The sequence below is a fragment of the Trichosurus vulpecula genome, chromosome 7 (assembly GCF_011100635.1).
Source record: "Trichosurus vulpecula isolate mTriVul1 chromosome 7, mTriVul1.pri, whole genome shotgun sequence".
Classification (NCBI taxonomy): Eukaryota; Metazoa; Chordata; class Mammalia; order Diprotodontia; family Phalangeridae; genus Trichosurus; species Trichosurus vulpecula.
The window spans coordinates 80583256-80607548 of NC_050579.1; the positions used below are offsets into that span (position 1 = coordinate 80583256).

At 37.2% G+C, this 24293-nt stretch overlaps 2 protein-coding genes across 2 annotated transcripts in view; one reads left to right on the forward strand and one right to left on the reverse strand.

Moving 5' to 3' along the window:
* Positions 1–447: 447 nt before the first annotated feature.
* The window catches only part of CCDC18 (coiled-coil domain containing 18), a 113194-nt gene continuing 89348 nt past the window's right edge, over positions 448–24293 (reverse strand). Inside the window, exons 26-30 of the mRNA XM_036768204.1 lie at positions 23970–24173; positions 22795–22932; positions 20004–20204; positions 5448–5918; positions 448–517 (exon numbers count right to left, since the gene is read on the reverse strand). Of these exons, the coding sequence (XP_036624099.1) occupies positions 503–517; positions 5448–5918; positions 20004–20204; positions 22795–22932; positions 23970–24173 (1029 nt within the window). The 3' untranslated portion in view covers positions 448–502. The remainder of the gene's footprint in view (positions 518–5447; positions 5919–20003; positions 20205–22794; positions 22933–23969; positions 24174–24293) is intronic.
* On the forward strand, positions 9170–9722 carry LOC118857000 (translocon-associated protein subunit delta-like). The gene is given in 2 exon segments (XM_036767585.1): positions 9170–9255; positions 9257–9722. Coding segments are annotated over 2 exon segments (552 nt in total).

Sequence of the window (24293 nt, forward strand, 5' to 3'; positions counted from 1 at the left end):
TTTTACTTTCTACACCACAACTGAGATTCCATCTGATCCCAGTCACGAAGAATTAACAGGCGCTAACTAGCAACAACAACAAAATCAAAATGGAATAGTTTTCTTTGTCAAGCATTACCTACAAATTTTTTAAAATCAAATATTAACATACAAACACATTAAATAAAATAGATTAACTGTTTGACTACCAATTTAGAAAATACCTTAAGGCATTTTAAAAGTACCAACAAATCAACAAAGCATTTAATTAGATGTCAAATAAAGACCAAAAAGATATTATTAGGTTTATTAACAGAAGAGCTAATAAGTAAAATTTTTAAATTATCACCTGAAATTCAAAGTAGGTTTTAAAAATACTTCCTTCAAAAGATAATGAAATGTTAAGTATAAAATTTATTCAGTGATAAAAATAGTCAATATAAAATATAAGCTATATACGGTACTTAAGTATAATAGAGTGCCAATGGTTCAGTTTTCTCATCATACCAGTATCTTCATTTAATCACAAATCTTCTTCCTGGAATAATGTGAAATGCATAGGTTAATATATTTGAAACATTATCCATTTGAGAGCCCATTATAATAGCTGAGGCAACAATTTAACCTAAGTTAAATGGGGAACACTTTTTCTATAAAGGTTTGCTGAACCACAGGGAAAAAAAAATCAACAGAAGGCTTACAAGTTGGTAAAACACTACTCCAACACTTCCAAGGTCTGTGATTTCCTAGGTGTGGACAATCCCTCCACCAATGCTGATTGCAAACTTTCCAACACTTAGAGCTGGTCTTTGAGCACTGTTCTAGTTGAAAAATTCATCACTACCTAGTCAATCTGGTGATGAACCTCTCTGAATTTAGATAGCCTGGTCCTCAGATGCAGCTAATCTGTTGTTAGCTCCACATATTCTAAGACTTTCTAGCTTGATAAGGCTGGGTAGAGTTTGGGTTCTGCTGACATAACTGTCCAGAGCTCAGTATGACATCCACACATGATGAAGCATTCAAACAGGACTTGAACTCATATCAGTAGATTTTTTGAGAAAAACATGCATCAAAGGTTACAATCACTTGGATTTTTAAAATTAAGAATAGGGAATATAACATTTTATTAAATTAATGGAAAAAAATGTATTTTTATAACTAACTTGACTCCCTGCTTCCAGATTCCTCCAGTCCCAAAGGTGGGCCCACTTAATCCTCCCCCTAGAGACTCAGGGACCAATCTGGCCCTGGAATACCTAGTTCATTGGTTTGTCATTAAGTCAGCTTTGCTTGCTGGTTGTGTTCTGACTTTCTATTTTGATTCCAGTAACCGAGTTCTTGCCTTGATCCTTGAAAGGGAATGAGAGGGGAAAAGGGGACAGAGAAGAAAAAAGCTAAGAGCAGAGAAGGAAAGGCGAAAGAGAAACACAGAGGCACAAAGAGAAACATAGAGAAATGCAAGTAGAAATAAAGAAAATGGGAGACAGAAGGAAAAGAATTTTATTATAAATTTAAAGTGTTAGTGAACTATTTTTGTACACTGGGGTGTGACATTTAGGTCCTGGGCTCTGGGATATTATCACTTCTTCCTATTTTTCTAATACAAAAAATTTCAGAAGCCCCATTTTGAATAGGATAGCTATTGGCCATCCAGGTACATTTATTCTGGACGTGGCAGAGTAAAGGCAGGGACTCTCCTGAACTCTCCCAAATTCCCCTCCACACAACTTTAAAATAAAGCCTCAAAACAAATTACAGAGGGGCAAAACCAACAAAAGAAAGGAGTGAAGCAATTTTCCATCCTAAGACAACTCAGAAGGTTGGCACAAAGGTGATTTAATTGGTGGCAACAGCTTCTGGAGCTTTCAGTCCATAGACAGTAAGAGGATTGGACAACTGGTCAGAAGGATTCTTTGCTGGCACGGAGTGCAAGATTCTGTTGCATTGCCCATATGTGGTGCCAGGCTGTAATCCCAGGCAGTGAAGGAGCACTATCAGAAGCGAAGACACTAGTCACAATTCCAGGGGGGAAAGGAGTGCTTGTGGTCACTCACAGAGCAGAGCACAGTCCAGGAGAGCAGTAACCATACCTCTTCCTAGATAATACCACTTTTGGAAGAACTGAAAACATACAGAACCCCAGAACTAGCTCTGAAAACAGCAGCATGAAAAACCTGAAGCTTGGGACAGTGCCCCCTGCACCCCAGAAGCAGAGCTCAACTTTAACAAAGTTAAAAGTCAAGAATTAGGCTGGGAAAATGAGCAACAACAAAAAAGAACCTGACCATAGAAAGTTACTATGATAATAGGGAAGATCAAAACACAAATTCAGAAGAAGACATCAGTGTCAAAATAGCTACATCCAAAGCTTCAAAGAAAAATGTGAATTGGTCTCAGGCCCAAAAAGAATTCCTGAAAGAGCTCAAAAAGGATTTTAAAAATCAAATAAGAGAGATAGAGGAAAAACCGGGAAAAGAAATGACAGCAATCCAAGAAAATAATGAACAAAGTCAACATCTTGGCAAAGGAGGCACAAAAAAATTGAAGCAAATAACACCTTTAAAAAATAGAATAGGTCAAATGGCAAAAGAGGCACAAAAATACATGGAAGAGAAGCACTCTTTAAAAAGCACAATTGGTCAAATGGAAAAGGAGGTACAAAAGCTCAGCGAAGAAAATAATTCCTTAAAAATTAGAACTGCTCAAGTGGAAGCTAATAACTCTATGAGACATGAAGAAACAATAAAACAAAGTCAAAAGAAATTTTAATAGAAGAAAATATGAAATATTTCATTGGAAAACCAACTGACCTAGAAAATAGATTGAGGAGAGATAACTTAATAATTATTAGAGTATTTGAAAGCCATGATAAAAAAAAGAGCCTAGACATCATCTTTCAAGAAATTTTCAAGGAAAACTGCCCTGATACCCTAGAACCAGAAGGTAAAATAGAAATTGAAAAAATCCACCAATCACCTCCTGAAAGAGATCCCCAAATGAAAACTCCCAGGAAGATTACAGCCAAATTCCAGAGCTCTCGAGTAAAGGAGAAAATATTGTAAGCAGCAAGAAAGGAACCATTTAAATGTCTTAAAGCCACGGTGAGGATAACACAAGATTTAGCAACTTCTACATTAAATAATCAGAGGTCTTGGAATATGGTATTCTGGAAGGCAAAAAACCTCCTAAAATTACAACCAAGAATCACCTACCCAGCAAAACTGAGCATAATCCTTCAGGGGAAAAGGTGGATATTCAATGAAATAGAGGACTTTCAAGCATTCCTAATGAAAAGACCAGAGCTGAATAGAAAAATCTGACTTCCAAGTATAAGACTCAGAAGAAGCATAAAAAGTTAAACAAGAAAAAGAAATCATAAGAGATTCAATAAGGTTAAACTGTTTACATACCTACATGGGAAGATGATACATGTAACTCCTAAGAACTTTATCATTATTAGAACAATTAAAAGGAGTATAAATGAACAGAGGCACAGGTGTGAGTTGGCTCTGATGGCATGATATCTAAAAAAAAGAAAGGTGTGAGAAAGAGGGATGCATTGGGAAAAGAGGGAAGGGAAATATAAAATGGGGTAAATTATCTCACATAAAAGAGGTGTGAAAGTAAGAGCTTTTATAATGGAGAGGAAGATGTGGGTATGGCAGGTAATGCTTAGACCTTAATCTCACCAAAATTGGCTAACGAAGGAATAACATACACACTTAGTTGGGTATAGAAATCTATCTTAGCCTATAAAAAGTAGGAGGGGTGAGAATAAGAGAACAGTAGGACTAATAGAAGGGAGGGCAGACTGGAGGAGGCAGTGATCAGAAGTAAAACACTTTTGATGAGGGACAGGATGAAAGGAGAGAAAAAAAGGATAAATGGGGGGAGGGAATAGGATGGAGAAAAATACACAGTAATCATAACTGTAAATGTGAATGGAATGATTCACCCATAAAATGAAAGTGGATGACAGAATGGATTAAAACCAGAATCCAACAGTATACTATTTACAAGAAACACTCCTGAAGCAGAGAGACACGCAGAGTAAATAAAGGTAAGCAGCTGGAGCAGAGTCTTATACTTCAGCTGAAGTTAAAAAAAAAAAAGCAAGGCTAGCAATCATGATTTCAGACAAAGCAAAAATAGACCTAATTAAAAGAGATAAAAGCAGGGAAATTACATCTTGTTAAAAGGAACCATAGGTAATGAAGTAATGTCAACACTAAACGTATGCACCAAATGGCATAGTATTGAGATTGTTAAGGAAAAAATTAAATGAGTTATAGAAGGAAATAGTAAAACTATCAAATTTCTCCTCTCAGAGCCAGATAAATCTAACCAAAACATAAACAATGAAGAAGTTAAGGAGATAAATAGAATTTTACAAAAGATAGATATGATAGAACCTCTGGAGAAAACTGAATGAGAATAGAAAGGAATATACATCTTTCTCAGTGGTACATGGCACCCACACAAAAATTAATCATGTATCAGGACATAAAAACAACACAAACAAATGTGAAAAAGCAAAAATATTAAAGACCTTTTTAAATCATAGTGCAATAAAAATTACACTCAATAAAGTGCTATAGAAAAATAGATTAAATTAATTAAAAACTAAATAATTTAATCTTAAAGAATGAGTGGGTCAAAAAACAAATCATAGAAACAATTTCATCAAAGAGAATGACAACAATGAGACGAAATACCAAAATTTATGGGAAGCAGCCAAAGCAGTATTTAGGGGAAAATTTACCTCTCTAAATTCTCACATCAATAAAATAGAGAAAGAGCAGATCAATGAATTGGGCATACAATTGAAAACTATGAATAGCAGTTAATAATCCAATCAACTCTTCAAAAGTCAGTGACAACCAATAATGATTTATTCTGATGCCCATAGCCCAGCTATATAAACAAGGTATGATAAGGGCAATTTATCTCTATTAACTACGATTCACCTCAGAACCTACTGGGCCTTTCTGTTTTTCCCTCTATGTGAGCTTCACCCTTCCATTTCTCTTCTGTGTCTCTGGCTTTTTGCCATCTTCTTAACTCTTCGCTGTGGAACTGAAGTGTATTTTTTAGTATCTGTTATACTTACTGAACAAAATTGTATATTCCCTGTTCTTAATTTTAAAAGAAGCCAAATGTTGTATATTTCTCTAGCAAAAAAGACATTAGTTTTTCCTTGTACAGCCCTTAATTTTCTCCTATGTATCATCTTCCCTTTACAGAAGAAAAGACTCCCACCCATGTTTTAAAATGGTCATTACTTTAGTCTTTCTAATTAAAAAAATCCTCTTACTTTACTAACACCAATTTTTCTCCCAACTGTTAACTTTAAGCAAAATACAAAAGGAGTTTTCACAGTACAGAAAGCTATCTGGAAATATTTCCCTCAATACAGAAACTATCTATTACTAGACAAATGTATACTCTTCACATAGGCATAATACCTGATTTGTACCAAATGCTGATATAGAAGACTTTTTTGACAGTCTCACTTCTTTGTTTATATATTTTAGCATTCCACTAAGAGTAGTGAAGTCATTAATTTGAGAAGCTTCATCATCATCTGCATCATATGCCACTGAGTCAAATACATCTGATGGAGTATAAAGTGTATCTTTTTTATTTTCTTCTTCTGTTGGTAAAGGATGTCGAATGAGTACTTGCTTTAGATCCTCTAAGAGTTCTTCAGAAAGATCTTCATTGTCAATAGTCTTGACACTTAGGTCACTGGCACTAATAGAGCGACGTAATTTTCTAGTTTTGAGAAATGATGGCTGAGGCTGTTTGAAAAGCCTTGAATCTTGAATATTATACATAATTTCAGCAGGAGACAAAAGCGAGACTGGTAGATACTTGAAGCCTTCAGTCCTTTCACGTCCAGAAAGTTTGGCTTGCAACCTAGTTACCTCTGATTCCTACATAAAAATAAGAAACTTGGGTCACTCGCATATCATGAATTTCAGACCTGGAAAGAAAGTAGTTCCACCTTTTATCCAATGTAGCATTACTTTCTACAGATATCCCTAGAAAGAATACATTACTCTTGGAGGTAAACCATCCCATTTCAGCCAGTTTTAATTATTAATTTGGCTTTTAAAGCCTTTCATAACCTGGACCCTTCCTACCTTTACAGTATTCTTACACCTTACTCCCTCCTTCACATACTCTACAATTAAGTGACACTGGCTTCACAGCTGTTCCTCAAACAAAACACTATATTTCTTGACTCCATGTATTTGCTTTGTTCCTAATTCAATTATATTTTATTTTCAGTTCTGAATTCTCTCCCTCCCATCTTCCTGTCACCCACCCATTGAAAAAGCAAGAAAAACAAAACCAATTAGAAATATATATATATATATGTATGTATAGTCAAGAAAAACAAATTACCATATTAGCCAAGTTCCCACAACCCCAAATTAACATATGCTTCAATTTGAACTCTAAGTCTATCACCTCTCTATCTAGAGGTGGATAACACATTTCATCATGAGTTCTCTGGAACTGTGGTTGGTTGGTTCCATTGTGCTGATCAGAGTTCCTAAGTCTCTCAAAGTTGTTTGTCTTTATAGTATTGTTGTTATTGCATAAATTGTTCCCATGGTACTGCTGACTTTACTCTGAATCAATTCATACTGGTCTTCCTAGGTTCTTCTAAAACTATCCTCTCTTCATCATTTCTTACAGCACAATAGTATTCCATTTTACTCATATACCATAACTTGTTTAGCTATTCCCCAACTGATAGCATCTCCTAAGTTTCCAAGTCTTTGCTGTTAGGAAAAGAGCTATTATAAATATTTTTGTACATATGAGTCCTTTTCCTCTTTCTCTGATCTCTTTGGAGTATAGAGTTAGTAGTGGTATTGCTAAGTTAAGAGTGACTTTACAAATTTTCAATTTCCTTAGGCTTAGAATTCTCTTTCTCATCATCTCTGCCTCTTGGCTTCCTTCAAGTCTCAGCTAAAGTTTCATTTTCTGCAAGAAGCCTTTCCCAATTCCCCTTAATCAGGAAGGGACCTAGTACCTTTCCTCTGAGATTATCTCCAGTTTATCCTTCATATATCTTATTTGTACATTATATTTGTTGTCTCCCCCATTAGACTGTGAGCTCCTTGGGAGAGGGCTTATTTGTTTTTCTTTGTATCTCCAGTACTTAGTACAGTGCCTGGAATATAGCAGGCTTAAGAAATGTTTGTAGATTTGACATTTAACCACTTAATACAAGTCTGTTTTAAGTTTTTCTCATAATTTTTTTCAGGAATTAATGTTAGGATTAATTCCTATTCAATACTGGGGAGATAAACAGGATAGGAATGGGACCTGTGGTTTCATTAGTATAGGGAAATCCTGAGTAAGCACACTCTCTATCAAGGCAGGATGTTACCTTCTCTGTAACTTCTAGTCTTAGACAGCTGCCTAGAGTGCAGAGAAGTTTGCCCCAGGTCACACAGTCAAGATGGGTCAGAGGCCAGCCTTGAATCCAGGTCTTTATAGTGCCAGAGCCCCCTGTTATTACATCCAGTTTTCAAGTTCTTCCTGGCTTAGGAGGCTACAAAATCATGTTGATACTACTCATTACCTCTCCTTTATAAAATTTTACCCTCTTAGGCAGCACACAGCTAAGTAGGAGTGTGAAAAGCAAACAATTGATTTTATATTGACAGATGCTACTTAAAATAAAATTAATAGAATGGAAAGCATTAAAAATGATTCTCACCTTCAGAACTTCTGAAAAAGATTAAATATATATTAGGTAGTATTACCTGCCTCACCCCACCCCAATATCATGTTTTTTATCAATAGAAATTATCATTCAGTTGAAACTGTATGATAGTTTTTTGCTTTGGGGCAGAGTCAAGAGGGTGGAGTAAAAGCAGGGACATGCCGAGCTCTCTTACAAATTCTTTCAGATACCTCTTGAGAAGTGCATCTGAACAGATTTGAGAGAGGCAGAATCCACTAGGAGACAGAGTGTGGCAGATTTTCAAGTTAGTAGAGTCCGGAAAGAGAGGGATCTGTTTCACTGGGCTGGGAGAGCACTGAGCATGAGGAAATACCCCAGACCATACCAGAGCACCATATAGGAATGGGAGAAGGCCCTGCAATCCCCAGGCCTCTTGGCTCGAGACAGGAGTCTGTCAGAACTAGGTGAGGCTGAAGCTGCAGCAGCAGCAGCAGCTACTCCTAAAGGTTTGAAACTCACCTTACTGAATTTCCAGGAGCCATGATGACTAAGTAAACTCTAAGAGCTCTCATTCCTCCCTTGAATAACCCAGATAATACTGCCCTAGGAGAAACCCTGGAATAGAGGAGCCAAAAGTGGGGGTTCAGTAGTCTTTTAGCTCAGGATGCTAGGGAGACTCCCTCTTGCGGTGACTGAAGGAGACCAGTGAAGGAAGGGAGGCATCCCAGCAAGCCTGACCTTAGCAGACCAGTGGGAGTTCCTGAGCCCCAAGGGGGGTGGAGCTGGTAAGCACCAACACCAGGACCCCAGGCGTGCCTTCACAAAGCCAGGGGAATTGGCAGATACCAGCAAAGACTGACGACTGAGACCACCCGTGCTATATAGCGCAGCCCTAGGGGAAGAGGAAACTTTAGCAGCCAGACCACCCCTCCCCCATGCCTCACACTGTGAGGTTCAGTGTAACCCCTGGGGAAACTCAGAAAGACTTCACTGGGCCTCAATCCTTGGCACACACCAGCCAGCTCCAGCTCAGAACCAAGTGAGCTGCAGCAGTATATAGTTTCTAACTGACAAAACTAGAGGCCACGGCACACAAAGCCAGTAACCATGCCCCTAGCTCCCAACATAAATAGCTTGGGACAGAGCCCCCTGTGCCCCAGAAGCAGAGATCCACTTTAAAAACCAGGAAAAAGGCAACCACTATGAAGCAAACTAGAAAAGTAAAACCATTGAATCATATTATGGGGACAGAGAAGATCAAAATACCAATTCAGAAGAGGACAGCATTGACACTATACCCACAACTGAAACTTCAAAAGGGAATATAATCTGGTCTCAAGCCCAAAAAGCATTCTTGGAAGAGCTCAAGGAGGATTTTAAAAGCCAAATTAGAAAGGTAAAAGAAATATTACACAGCAATTAAATTGGCTGGCCATGCTCTACACGGTCTCTCTCTCCTGCTCACACTGGAGGAAGCTGATGGCAGCCCTCATGGTGCTTGCCCCAGCCTCTGCCTGCTGCGTCCTGGTCTTGCTACTGCTCCTCTAGGAGCTCTAGGGCTGCTCAGAAGAGCTCAGAAGAGCCCTGCACTGATCCTGTGATTACTCCTTCCAACTACACCACCTCTGATGCAGTCATTTCCACGAAGGCTGTTTTCATGGTTGAGATCTCTCTGATGTGCAAGAATAGGGCACAGAACATGGCCCTCTATGCTGATGTTAACAGAAAGCAGTTTCCAGTGACCTGTGGCCAGGATATTGAACGTTATCAGGTATCCTGGAGCTTGGAATATAAGAATGCCCATTCTGGAACTTATGAAATCAAATTCTTTGATGAAGAATCCTACAGTCTTTTGAGAAAGGCCCAGAGAAGCAATGAAGATGTGTCTGCCATTAGACCCTTGTTTACAGTCAGTGTGGATCACCAAGGTGCCTGGAATGGGCCTTGGGTCTCTACTGAAGTGCTGGCTGCAATGATTGGCATGGTGGTCTATTACATGGCCTTCAGTGCCAAAAGCAACATTCAGGCCTGAGTCAATACAAATTGAACTTCTCTGCATAGAAGTTTTTCTTCATGCAAAATAAAAGGACTAAACAGCACCAGTTCCTTCAGTAGAACCTTGGCATGTAGACTCAAGACCTGTGATCTGTCCTGGTTGCTCTCTGGATGCTCTCCACTTTCTCAGTGGCTATTTTACAATGTGATGCTGCCTAGAACTGAGCAAAGTGCTGCAGATTTGGTCTGACAAAAGACAGGACAGCAGGTGCCACGTCCTTGTTCCTGGATGTTCCACCTAAGATTGAGTTTATTTCCTGGGCTCCTATGTCCTGTGACAGATCACACACCCAGATGGGGTTCAGACAAAGCCCTATCAAACCAGGTCTCCCCAGTCCTGGACTTTGGAATTAAGCTGATAACATTTATGCGCTCCTCTGAGTCATTGATACAAATTCCAACTTGGAAGCCTGTCAAGATAACATTGAACTAACCACTCATGAATCTTACATTCAACCTGTTCCAAACCCCTCTAATTACTGTCCATTCCACATCTATGCCACAAGAATGCTATGAAATAATCACACATGCTGCTAAAAAAAGAGAAAGATTACAGAATCTAACAGTAGAAAATGAATCCTTGAAAGGTAAAATTGGCCAAATGGAAAGAGAGATGCAGAAGCTATCTGAAGAAAATAATTTGTTAAAAATTAGAATTGGGCAAGTAAAAGCTAATGACTCTATGAGGCAACAAGAATCAATCAAAATCTAAAGAATGAAAAAATAGAAGAAAATGTAAAATATCTCATTGGAAAAACAATTGACCTGGAAAACACATCCAGGAGAGATAATCTAAGAGTTATTGGTATTCCGGAAAGCCATGATGAAAAAAGGAGCCTGGACAGTATCTTCCAAGAAATCATCAAGGAAAAGTGCCCCAAGGTCCAAGAAGCAGAGGGTAAAATAGTCATTGAAAGAATCCACCAATCACCCCCTGAAAAAGATCCCAAATTGAAAATTCCAAGGAGTACTATAGCCAAATTCCAGAATTATCAAGTCAAGGAGAAAATACTGCAAGCAGCCAGAAAAAAAAAAAACAATTCAAATATTGTGGAGCTACAGTCAAGATAACACAGGACCTAGCAGCTTCTACATTAAAAGATCAGAGGGATTGGAATATGATATTCTGAAAGGCGAAGGAGCTTGGACTACAATCAAGGATTAACTATCCATCAAAATTGAGCATAATCTTTCAGGCAAGAAGATGGACATTCAATGAAATAAGGGAATTCCAGACCTTCCTGATGAAAAGGCCAGAGCTCAATGGAAAATTTGACCTTCAAATACAAGACTCAAGAGAGGCATAAAAAGGTAAGCAAGGAAAAAAATAAGGAAAAAAAAACTTGTTATTCAACAAGGGCAAATTGTTTACCATCCCTACATGGGAAGATGATATTTGCTAATTTTGAGAATGGTTTAGTTACTACGACATCTAAAAGGGAGACACGTAGATAGAGGGTGTGGGTATAAATTAACTGATATAATGATAAAAAACCTAATTAAGGGATGAAAAGGGATTGTAATGGGAGAAGAGGTAAGGAGGAGGCAGAAAAGGGTAAATTACATCACATGAAGAGGCACAAAAACATATACTAGAGGAAAAGAAGGGAGTGAGAAGAGCAATGTTTGAACTTTACTTTCATTGGATTTGGTTCAAGGAGGGAATAACATACTCTGTTAAGTATAGAAATCAAACTTACCCTACAGGCAGTAGGAATGGAAAGGGGAAAGAAAAGAGGGGGGTGGTTAGAAGGGAGGGAATATGGAAGGAGGTGGTGGTCAAAAGCAAAACTCTTTTGAGGAGGGGAAGGGAGAAGGGAGAAATAAAAGTATAAATGGGGGGGAATAGGATGGAAAAAAGATACAGATAGTAATCATAACTGTGAATGTGAATGGGATGAATGCTCCCATAAAACAGAGGCAGATAGCAGAATGGATTAAAAACCCAAATACTACAATATGTTGTTTACAAGAAACACATTTGAAACAAGAGGACACACATAGGGTAAAGGTAAAAGACTTGAGTAGAATATATTATGCTTCAGCTGAAGTAAAAAAAAAAAAGCAGGGGTAGCAATCCTAATCTCAAACAAAGCAAAAGCAAAGACAGATCTAATTAAAAGAGATAAGGAAGGAAACTATATCCTGCTAAAAGGCACCACAGAAAATGAAGTAATACCATTACTTAACATATATGCACCAAGTGGTATAGCATCCAAATTCTTAGAGGAGAAGTTAAGGGAGTTACAGGAAGAAATAGACAGCAAAACTATACTAGTGGGGGACCTCAACCTTCCGCTCTCTGAACTTGATAAATCTAACCTCAAAATAAATAACAAAGAAGTTAAGGAATAGAATTTTAGAAAAGGTAGATATGATAGACCTCTGGAGAAAACTGAATGGGGATAAAAAGGATTATACTTTTTTTCTCAACAGTATATGGCACATACACAAAAAATGACCATGTACTAGGGCATAAAAACCTCACAATCCAGTGCAGAAAGGCAGAAATAGTCAATGCATCCTTTTCAGATCATGATGCAATAAAAATTATTTGTAATAAAGGACCATGGAAAGATAAACTAAAAATTAATTGGAAACTCAATAATCTAATTCTAAAGAATGAGTGGGCCAAAGAACAAATCATAGAAACAATCAATAACTTCATTCAACAGAATGACAATAATGAGACAACATACCAAAACTTATAGGATGCAGCAAAAGCAGTTCTTAGGGGAAGTTTTATATCTTTGAATGCTTATATGAATAAAATAGAGAAAAAGGAGATCAATGAATTGGACATGCAACTGAAAAAGCTAGAAAAAGAACAAACTGAAAATCCCCAATTAAATACCAAATTAGGAATACTGAAAACCAAAGGAGAGATTAATAAAATTGAAATTAAGAAAAGAGCTGGTTTTATGAAAAAAAAAAAACAATAAAATTGATAAGACTTTGGTCAATTTCATTAAAAAAATAAAGAAGAAAACCAAATTATCAATATCAAAAATGAAAAGGGTGAATTCACCTCCAATGAAGAGGAAATTAAAACAATAATTAGGAATTATTTTGCCCAATTCTATGCCCATAAATATGATAATCTTAGGGAAATGGAGGAATATTTACAAAAATATAAATTGTCCATGATTAACAGAAGAGGAAATAAAATACCTAAATAACCCCATCTCAGAAAAAGAAATTAAGCAAGCCATCAATGAACTCCCCAGGAAAAAATTTGCAGGGCCAGATGGATTTACGAGTGAATTCTATCAAACATTTAAAGAACAATTAATTCCCATACTTTATAGACTATTTGGGAAGATAGGTGAAGAAGGAATCCTACCAAATTCTTTTTATGACACAAATATGGTGCTAATATCTAAACCAGGAAGAGTTAAAACAGAGAAAGAAAATTATAGACCAATTTCCCTAATGAATATTGATGCAAAAATTTTAAATAAAATATTAGCAAAAAGATTACAGGCAGCTTATCACAAGAATAATACACTATTGAACAGGTAGGATTTATTCCAGGAATGCAAGACTGGTTCAATATTATGAAAACTATCAGCATAATTGATCATATCAACAACAAAACTAGCAGAAACTATATGATTATCTCAATAGATGCAGAAAAAGCTTTTTGACAAAATACAATACCCATTCCTATTAAAACATTAGAAAGCATAGGAATAAACGAATCTTCCTTAAAATTGTAAGTAGCATCTACCTAAAACCATCAGCAAGCATTATATGTAATGGGGATAAGCTAGATGCATTTCCAGTAAGATTGAGGGTGAAACAATGATGTTCCCCCTATTATTCAATTTAGTACTAAAAATGTTAGCTTTAGGGTTAGGGTTAGGGTTAGAACAGGCAAAGAAGAAACTAAGTTATCAATCTTTGCAGATGATATGATGATTTACTTAGAGAATCCTAGAGAATCAAGTAAAAAACTACTTGAAATAATAAATAACTTTAGCAATGTTGCAGGATATAAAATAAATCCACATAAATCCCTGGCATTCCTACATATTACTAACAAAGCCCAACAGCAAAAGATAGAGAAATTCCATTTAAAGTTACTGTAGACACTAAAATATTTGGGAGTCTACTTGCCAAGACAAACCCAGGACCTATAAAACACTTTTCACACAAATAAAGTCAGATCTAAATAAATGGAAAAACATCAGTTGTTCATGGTTAGGCTGAGCTAATATAATAAAAATGTCAATTTTACCTAAATTAATTTACTTATTCAGTGCCATATCAATCAAACTACCAAAAATTATTTTACAGAGCTGGATAAAATAATAACAAAATTCATCTGGAAGAACAAAATGTCCAGAATATCAAGGGAACTAATGAAAAGAAATGCTAGGGAAGGTGGTCTAGCCATACCAGATATTAAACTGTATTGTAAAGAAGCAGTCCTCAAAACTACTTGGTGTACTGGCTAAGAAATATAGATGCAGTAGTCAATGACTATGGCAATCTACTCTTTGATAAACCCAAAGAGTACAGCTTCTGGGTTAAGAATTCACTATTTCACAAAAACTGGTGGGAAAACTGGAAAACAGTATGGCAGAAACTGGGCATAGACCAATATCCTACACAGTATACCAAAATAAAGTCAAAATGGGTTCATAATTTATAAAGGCTGATACTATAAGCAATTTGGGAGAGGCAAGGAATAGTTTACCTGTCAGTGGAGAAGGGAAGAATTTATGATCAAACAAGAGACAGAGCATTGCAAAATGCAAAATGGATAATTCTGATTATGTTAAATTGAAAAGTTTTTGTACAAAGAAAGGCAATGCGACAAAGATTAGGAGAGAAGCAGAAAATTGGAAACGACCACTGTCTCTGATAAAGGCCTCATCTCTAAAATATACAGGGAACTGAGTCAAATTTATAGGAATACAAGTCATTCCCCAATTGAGAAATGGTCAAAGGATATGAACTAGGCAGTTTTCAGAGGAAGAAGTTAAAGATATTTACAGTCACATAAAAAATGCTCTAAATCACTATTGATTAGAGAAACGCAAATCAAAACAACTCTTAGGTACTACATTTCTCCTGTCAGATTGGCTAACACGACAGAACAGGAAAATGATAAATGCTGGAGAAGATGTGGTAAAATTGGAACACTGTTACATTGTTGGTGGAGTTGTTAACTGATCCAGCCATTCCGGAGAGCAATTTGGAACTATGCCCAAAGGGCTATAAAAATGTGTATACCCTTTGACCCAGCAATACCACTTCTAGGGCTATCTCCAAAGAGACGGCACAAGTGGGAAAGGGACTTATATATACAAAAATATTTATAGCAGCTCTTTTTTGTGGTGGCAAAGAATTGGAAATCAAGAGGATGCCCATTAATTGGGGCATGGCTAAATAAGTTGTGGTATTTGAATGCAATGGAATACTATTATGCCATAAAAAATGAGGAGCAGATGGACTTCATAATAACCTGGAAAGACTTACGTAATCTGATGCTGAGTGAGGGGAGCAGAACTAGGAGAACATTATACACGATTACAGGCACATAGTACCTGTGATGACTAACTTTGATAGACTTGGCTCTTCTCAGCAATACAAGGTTTAAAGACAGCTCCAAAAGATTCATAATGGAAAAAGCAATCCACATCCAGAGAAAGAATTATGGAGTTTGAATGCAGATTAAGGCAAACTATTTGCTCCCTTTTTTTTCTCTTTATTTTGGTTTTCTTCCTTCTTTTTCATGATTCATTCCATTGGTTATAATTCTTCTTTACAACTTGACTACTGTATAAATAAGTTTAATGTGAAGGTATATGTAGAACCTATATTAGATTACATGCCATCTTGGGGGAGAGGGGGGAAGAAAGGGAAGGGGAGAAAATTTAGAATTCAAAAACTTGTGGAACTGAATGTTGCAAACCAAAAATAAATAAATAAATAAATGAAAAGAAACTGTATGATGGGGAAAGCTATGAAAAAAAAAAAGATTGTTGCTTAGTAAATCTATCTGGCATTGTGTAAACCTTCCATTTCTATTAGTTTTCTGAAATTTAACACCTAAAAAGTATGAGGCAAATATAATTTTTCTATGCTTTTTTCTCTTTGCCAATATACATCTCAGTTTCAATATACTCACAATCTAAGTTCAGATTACTTGCAGATGGAAACTCATTGTACAAGTTTTTTCCATGGCAAATTTTTCCTTCAGGTTCTTATTAGCACATTTTAGCAAAGTAGGCTACAAAACCAGTTGCTGACACCTAGACAGGTAGACAAAGGGTTTGTCCTTTAAACCAAGGTGCTTAATTACAACCTTTCCAACCCAATGGAAAGTTAGCAATGAAAAATATGATGAATCTGTAGTAGCTTATCTTGTACTGGTCCATTATATAGTATATCAGTCATCCAGCATAGTTGTAACATGAGCTATCTTAAATAACACAAAGTTTTACTGTTAACTTTTTAATTTAAAGTTTTCTGGTAGATTTCTAAAATATATTACATACGGCCCCTCCTAGAAGTACAAGTAATGTGGACTATAACATAGCTGTTTCTTGGTGACCCAGAGTCATGATTCGGACCAGCACTTCTTATATGGTGCTGTAATCCAGGGATGCTTTCAGAAGGTGCTGGGGTGGCTGGGTGAGTACTCTCATCCCCTCCCCCACTTTTGCTTTTCTAGTGGGACCTTCTTCCCTTGCTATTTCCATGGCTATTTCCATGCTTGACTTCTGTTCACCTCTGCAGCCCTGCTGACTGCCCCCTCTTCTTCTGTCTCTCCTCCCTGGTCTCTAGGATTGTGTGTGTCAGCTAAAAAGCTCTTTTTTCCAGGTTTGCTCACTGAGCTATTGTCATGTCTTCTGTCATTTTTCATGTCCTTAGGCTCTTTCTAGCAATTTCTATCTTTCACAAACACAAGATATTTTTGTTTACTTGATAGTCTGATCTCTTTTGAACATTCAAGGATGCCAGACATCTGAATACTTGATAAGTATAGAGTCTTATACGATATTATCTCAACATGACTTGGGGGAAACAGGGCAAGTTTTAGGAAATAAAATAGGATGGAAACACTAGATAACTATATAGCTTTTTCTGTCAGTCCATGGCTTTGATGTTTTGTTTAAAATATAATTTCTGAGAACATAGTCATAATTCAATAAAACTACAAAAAATGTGTTCAGAAAAGCATCCATTAGTGTGGATAACAGAATCACATGAGAAAAGGCATTCAAGTGCTCCTAATTTTTTAAAAGTAGTCTTCTTAAGAGAGTTTTTGGATTTTCAGTAACTTTACATTCTACTGCACTTAAAAGTTATTTTTTTGCCATTTTATTTTTTTTAATTTAACATATTTAGTTTTCAGCATTGATTTTCACAAGAGTTTGAATTACAAATTTTCTCCCCATTTCTACCCTCCCACCCACTCCAAGATGGCGTATATTCTGGTTGTCCTGTTCCCCAGTCAGTGCTCCCCTCTGTCACCCCACTCCCCTCCCATCCCCTTTTCCCTTCCTTTCTTGTAGGACAAGATAAATTTCTATGCCCCATTGTCTGTGTATCTTATTTTCTAGTTGCATGCAAAAACATTTTTGTTTGTTTTTGAACATCTGTTTTTAAAACTTTGAGTTCCAAATTCTCTCCCCTCTTCCCTTCCCACCCACCCTCTCTAAGAAGTCAAGCAATTCAACATAGGCCACATGTGTATCATTATGTAAAACCCTTCCACAATACTCATGTTGTGAAAGACTAACTACATTTTGCTCCTTCCCAACCCATCCCCCTTTATTGAATTTTCTCCCTTGACCCTGTCCCCTTTCCAAAGTGTTTGTTTTTGATTACTCCACCCCCATCTGCCCTCCCTTCTATCATCCCCCCCATTTTTTTATCTTCTTCCCTCTTCTTTCCTGTGGGGTAAGATTCCCCATTGGGTATGTATGGTATTCCCTCCTTAGGCCAAATCTGATGAGAGCAATGTTCACTCATTCCCCCCTCATCCGCCCTCTCCCCTCCTCCCACAGAACTGCTTGCTCTTGCCACCTTTATGCTATCTCTCCTTATCTCCCTCTCTCAGTATGTTCCTCTCTCATCCCTTAATTTGATTTTATTTCTTTTAGATATCTTCCCTTCATCTTCAACTCACCCTGTGTCCGCTCTGTCTCTCTCTCTCTCTCTCTCTCTCTCTCTGTCTCCCCCCTCTATACATACATATATATATACACACATAGATATATACATACATACACATTCACCCATATATATACATAAACATATACGTATGCATATTCCCTTCAGCTACCCTAATACTGAGGTCTCATGAATCATACTCGTCATCTTTCCATGTAGGAATGTCAACAAAACAGTTCACCTTCAGTAAGCCCCTTGCAATTTCTTTTTCTTATTCTTTTTCTTGATTACCTTTTCATGCTTCTCTTGATTCTTGTGTTTGAAAGTCAAATTTTCTATTCAGTTCTGATTTTTTCACTGAGAAAGCTTGAAAGGCCTCTATTTTATTGAAAATCCATATTTTGCCTTGGAGCATGATACTCAGTTTTGCTGGGTAGGTGATTCTAGGTTTTAATCCTAGCTCCATTGACCTCCGGAATATCGTATTCCAACCCCTTCGATCTCTTAATGTAGAGGCTGCCAGATCTTGGGTTATTCTGATTGGGTTTCCACAATACTCAAATTGTTTCTTTCTGCCTGCTTGCAGTATTTTCTCCTTCATCTGGGAGCTCTGGAATTTGGCGACAATATTCCTGGGAGATTTCTTTTTGGGATCTATTTGAGGAGGCGATCGATGGATTCTTTCAATTTCTATTTTGCCCTGTGGCAACAGCCGTAGCTGCCCCACCTCCGCTGTCCCCGGGGCTGGAAGCCGAACCACGAACTCCTTCCACTCCCGCAGCTTTTCCCACTAACCTTCTCCGCAGTCTTTGGTGTTTGTGGGTTGAGAAGTCTCGTAACTGCCGCAGCTCACTGATTCAAGGCGCTAGGGCATGCTCTGCCCAGTTGCTGGTCTTGTTGGTCCACGCCGCTCAGGCTGGGCTCCGTTCCACTCCGTTCCCAGCTCCTAGCTCCCAGCTCCCAGCTCCGTGTGGAATAGACCTCACCCAGAGACCATCCAGGCTGTCCTGGGCGGGAGCCCTGCTTCCCTCTGCTGTTCTGTGGGTTCTGCCGTTCTAGAATTGGTTCAGAGCCATTTTTTATCGGTTTTTGGAGGGACTTGGTACGGAGCTCAAGCTAGTCCCTGCTTACCAGCCGCCATCTTGGCTCCACCCCTCAAAAGTTATTTTTTTTAAAGAGCTTCCTGACTTTCAAATAGCCAGTTCATATTTTTCTTTCTTAGGCCTTAACTGACAAATCTAACATACATACCAGCAGTTATTTAGTCCCGCTGCGTATTTTATCTTTATGTACTAATGTTGATTTCCAATTCCCAAAACTTTAGAAGAGAAAAATAAATAAAAGTGAACACCTAACTTATATGTTTGATGTTTAAATACTAGTGCCTATGCTCAAATCCAGTAATAGATAATGAAATTTTATGATTTTTCAACAGGTTAACAATTATTAATTCTGAAAATTTTTTCCAACCTTTTATTGGCATCAAACAGTAAAACAATATGAACCCTAAAGTAGGTAGGCAAGGATTAGGTGAATTTATACTTTGCCTGTAGTAATGTGAATGAACATACCATATTAATAAACACAATATATCACTACCTAAATTGGGTGTTTTTCTCTTAAATAGGCAAACAACTAATCATGCCATAGTTTTTGTTTCAGTTGTGTCTGACTCTCTGTGACTCCATCTGGAGTTTTTCTTGGCAGAGATACTGGAGTAGTTTGCCATTTCCTTCTGCACCTCATTTTGCAAGAGGATGAGGAAACTGAGATAGAGTTAAGTGACTTGCCTGGGGTCACACAGCTAGGTAAGTGTCTGAAGCTGGATTTAAACTCAGGAAGATGAGTCTTAAGACCCGGCACTCTATCCACTGCACCACTTAGATGCCCCATCATAGTCTTTATCCAAGCAAAATGTATAAGAAACATAAGTGATTAATTAAATTTTTACGCATAAGAAACATGTTTCTTTAGAGTCAGGGTTTTCTGACTGTAAAGTTTTCTATAGTTTATATTCCATACATTTTATTCTATATTATTCTATCTATAATATTATTCTATATATTCTATACTTCACATATATAAAGCTTAAAACTTTAAAGTTTTCTATACTTTATATTCCACTTACTTTAACAAGCAATGCTTCGTTGGCAGCTTGAATCACTTCATTCTTGTCCTGCACCTGTTTATGCAGACTGCTTAATGTACCCTGAGTCTCTTCTAATTCATGTTTTGCCTTCTCTAACTGAATATTTAGTTGCTGAACTGACGACTTCTGGCTGTCTGAAGATACCTTCCACTTTGTACGATTCTCTCGATGTGTAAGCATCTAAGTATTTGAGGACAAAAAGAAAATTTCATACATTTGATTTGGTTTTATTCTTCCTTAATATTTTAACTACTTAATTTAATGTAAACATATGAGCAAAACAAGCACCTGACTCTTTTCATAGCTAGAAATGTCACATTTCTCTTATCCCCAAAGTTAGTTTTTCCACAAACCTTACTATTTAAGTTGCTTCTGTGGGTGGGTAGTTTTGAAATCTGCATTTTCCAGCATTGCTATTTAGAGATTACTACTCTTTTTCCTTTAATTTACTGCAATACCACTTTTTCTCATTTTTATATTGAACTGATCTATTTAAAATTAACCATCAATATGCATCCAAAGAGAAAGACTATTTTAAAAATGGAGCATAGAGGAATAAAATAATGCTACTAAGAACAAATTTTACATTATGCATGCAATGATTTTAAAAAAAGATTTGAGTTTTCTTTTAAATAAAAGGTAATATAAAACAAGACAGTTAAGGAAAAAAAATAGAACAAATATCATCTAAAAGGAACCAAGCATGCGAAATGATAGGTTATTAGAGTTGGATATTTAATGTGGTTCTACGTTTCATGACAGCTAGAGAAGAAGAAAACAAATACATTTGTTTTCAGAGAAAAATATTTTTTGGAACTAAACTGAAGAGTAATTTCTTGTATGGGATCTTTGTATAAGAGACATTGCCTAAAAGAGTGGATAATACCTTCAACAACAACTTTATATAAGACCAACATTGTTCGAACAGAAAATGTTTTTATTAACCTTCTCAAAGCTGAGCACATGAAGCATGGTAACTGCGTTTCTGTAGGAATGCTGAGACAACTGATCATGTAATTTGCTTTCAGATGACAATAAGTACAGGATTTGGAAAATCTATCTGAATGAACAAATGGACAAGCATTCATAAAGTCTGCTTCATGCCAGGCACTATGCTAGGCAATGGGGAATCAAATATAACACTGAGAGAATACCTGCAGAGTGACCATCACTAAGTGATTCTGTCTTTAAAATAGCAAGCAATCTCTTAAAGGAGTCTTTGAAAGGTGCTAGAGGATCCACTTCAGGGCATAATTGAGCGCTCTAATAAGTACTTGTAGTACAGGCATTTTGTGTTATTAATTAATATAAGGGCCATATGGCTTGGGCTACCAAATATGAAGGAAGCAAAGCTGAAGATCTGGACTTACATTCTTGTTAGACATAAGACACTTTTATGACTAGTTTAGACAGGTTCTCCCTACCTCTCACAGGCTGGAACTGCAAGGACTCATCACATACCCAATGTCACTCTGACTGGCACAGGAGCTTTGATCAGCTGTTTCTAGCCTGGCCAGATGGCTGCCTTAAGCATCCTGGTGGTCCCCTGGCTTCCAGGGGCTAGTCATTTTAATGCCAAACTTAGGGTAGATACCTGATTAGCCTAGCCCAGTCCACTGAAGCTCAGCCCTTCCACACTCAAGAGACTTGCCAGCCTCAACCTTCCTTGGAACAGGGATTAAGCCACTTTGAACAGTAGAATTTCAGCAATTAATTAATAGATAACCACTTTATTCAGTGTCTGCTATTTTGATCTCTCACCACACTAACCTGGTGACCTTCTCAGCTCCCAGAAGCTTAATTATCATTTCCATACAGATGACTACTGGATGGGTACATATAGCTCTAGTCTCTTTCCTAGGCTCCAGATCTGCATCTCCAATTGTCTATGAGACATTTCAAACTGGATATTCCATAGGCATTTCAAACTCAACATATCCAAAACAAAAAAAAAATTTTTCCCTGCAAACACAACCCTCTCTTCCAAACTCACGTGAACTTCTCTTTTTCTGTTAAGGGCACACATCATCAACCTTTCAGTCAACCAGATTTATGACATCAATGTCATCCCTCCCTCCTCACTCCCCCTCACTCCAAAGATCCGGTTATGTGTCTCCTCTCCACTTATATGGCCATCCCTCTAGTTCAGGTCATGAGCACCTCATGGCTGGGCTACTGGCAAAGCTTCCTAATTGGCCTCCCTGCCACTCTGATCCTTCTACACTTGCTAAAGTTATTGCTTCAAAGTGCAGGTCCGACCACATCACACTCTTACTCAAGTTCCAGTGGCTCTCTATTGCCTCTAGAATGAAATATAAACGCCTCTGTGTGGCTTCTAAAGTCCTTTATGGCCTGGCTCCAAACTCTCTTCTGACTCTATAATCCATTCATGGTCTTCTTTCCATCTCCCTTCACTTGCCTTTGCACCAGCTGTCCCGGGCCACAATGCACTAACTTCATCCCCTCTTGACATCCCTTGATTCCTTCAAAACTCAACTCAAGCACCACTTCTAAATTGAGTCTTTCCTTATCCCTCCATGCCAACACCCACCCCTCAAAATACATGCTCTCTTCTCCCAACTGAATGTAAGATCCTTGAAGGCAGGGATGTCTTAATATCTCATTATTTCCAGCACCTATCAGAGTGCCAGGTACATACACAGTAGTGCTTAATAAATGTTTGTTGACTGATCTTAGCAAAAAGACCAAGACATAATCCAATTAACATGAGTGCATGCTTACTCAGTCTAATTCAATTTGTTTTCTTTACCTCTAGATGATAAGCTTCTTTCAATGATTCTATTTCTTTTAACAGTTTCTTTACTTCTGCTTGCAGCCTTGCTTCCAATTTAGTTTCACGTACTTGTGAAGATCCCAGTTCTTCAGCCAGATGGTTTGCATGTGCTTCCTTCAAAACATACATGAAATAAAGGCAATTGATTTTTTTCTTTTGAATTTTTGTTAAATCTAAACTATTTCAGCAAATGAACCGAAATGTAGTTTGCAAAATAAATGTTTAATGAGTGGCTACTCTGTACAAGGCACTGTGAAAGATACAGAGAAAAGCGAGACTGGATTCTTTGCCTACAATGTATTCAAAATCTAGCGCAGTAATACAAGCTTCCTGATTTGGTCCTTCCATATTTGAAGATGGGTATGATAAGGTCAAATATTCAACTATCTTCTGCAGGTCATGTGAATTGTTCATAGCAATACTAACATGTAACACAGTGAGGGAAGAAAAGAAATAATACTATATAATGAGTATAATGAGGAAAATCAGTATTTGTTGAAGTCAGTGAAATATTTAATTACTTAATTATATAATTAAGCAATGCAGACTAAATATTATGTCAGAGTATAACAACCTTATGGGCAAATGCCTGCAACTATATCTATGTCTTTGTATAATACTTATAAATGGCACTTAGATACTTTTTGGCACTAGTATCATTTATTATAATCCAGTCAGGAATAAGGCAGGTAACTTTCTAGAGAATTTTGTTTTTACTCAGGAGTACAAAAACATAATACCAAATGACCATTATATATATTCCTTGCCTATACTGTTTGAGTGTAGCCAGGCAGAAAACATATATAGTATGCATGCTTTCAATCAACTCAGAAAGCATTCTGGGCCAAATATTTAACTGACCCCTCAACTGAATTAACATCCAACCAGTGTAGGGAACAAAGGATCAAAGGAGTTTATCAGAGACCATCTCTAACGAATAGATGGAAGGCAGTTTCCATGTGGTCCTAGTAAAATTACTTCCCTTTAAAGTTTTAAAATTTGTACCAAGCTAATTTAATAATATGTATTTAATTACAAAAATCTAGATTAATAATGTAGTCAATTACTTATTCATTAAACCTGTTTCATAAATTCAAAAATGGATGCAATAATTTAATAACTAATAAAATGATACTGTTTTGAACAGAGACCTTCTCTCTAGAAAGATGCTTTGTTTCTTCTAGTTCATTTGCAAGTCTCTCAGCTTCTCTCTGGGCTTGCACTTGCTGCCGGCGGGCCTCTAACAGCTCCTCCTGAGTTTGCTGCATCTGCTCCTCCGCTAACCTCACCTGCTGCCTTAAGTCCAAAGCTTCTTTGTACTGGGCTGCAATGCACTGTTCCTGCTCTTTCAGAATCTGAAAAGTAGAAATCATTCTCAGGTTTCATGCAAAGAATGAAAGCTCTATTTTTTTCCTGAGGCCATTTGAAACAGTGGGGATGATGAACATTCCAGTTCTGCCACTCATTACCTTATG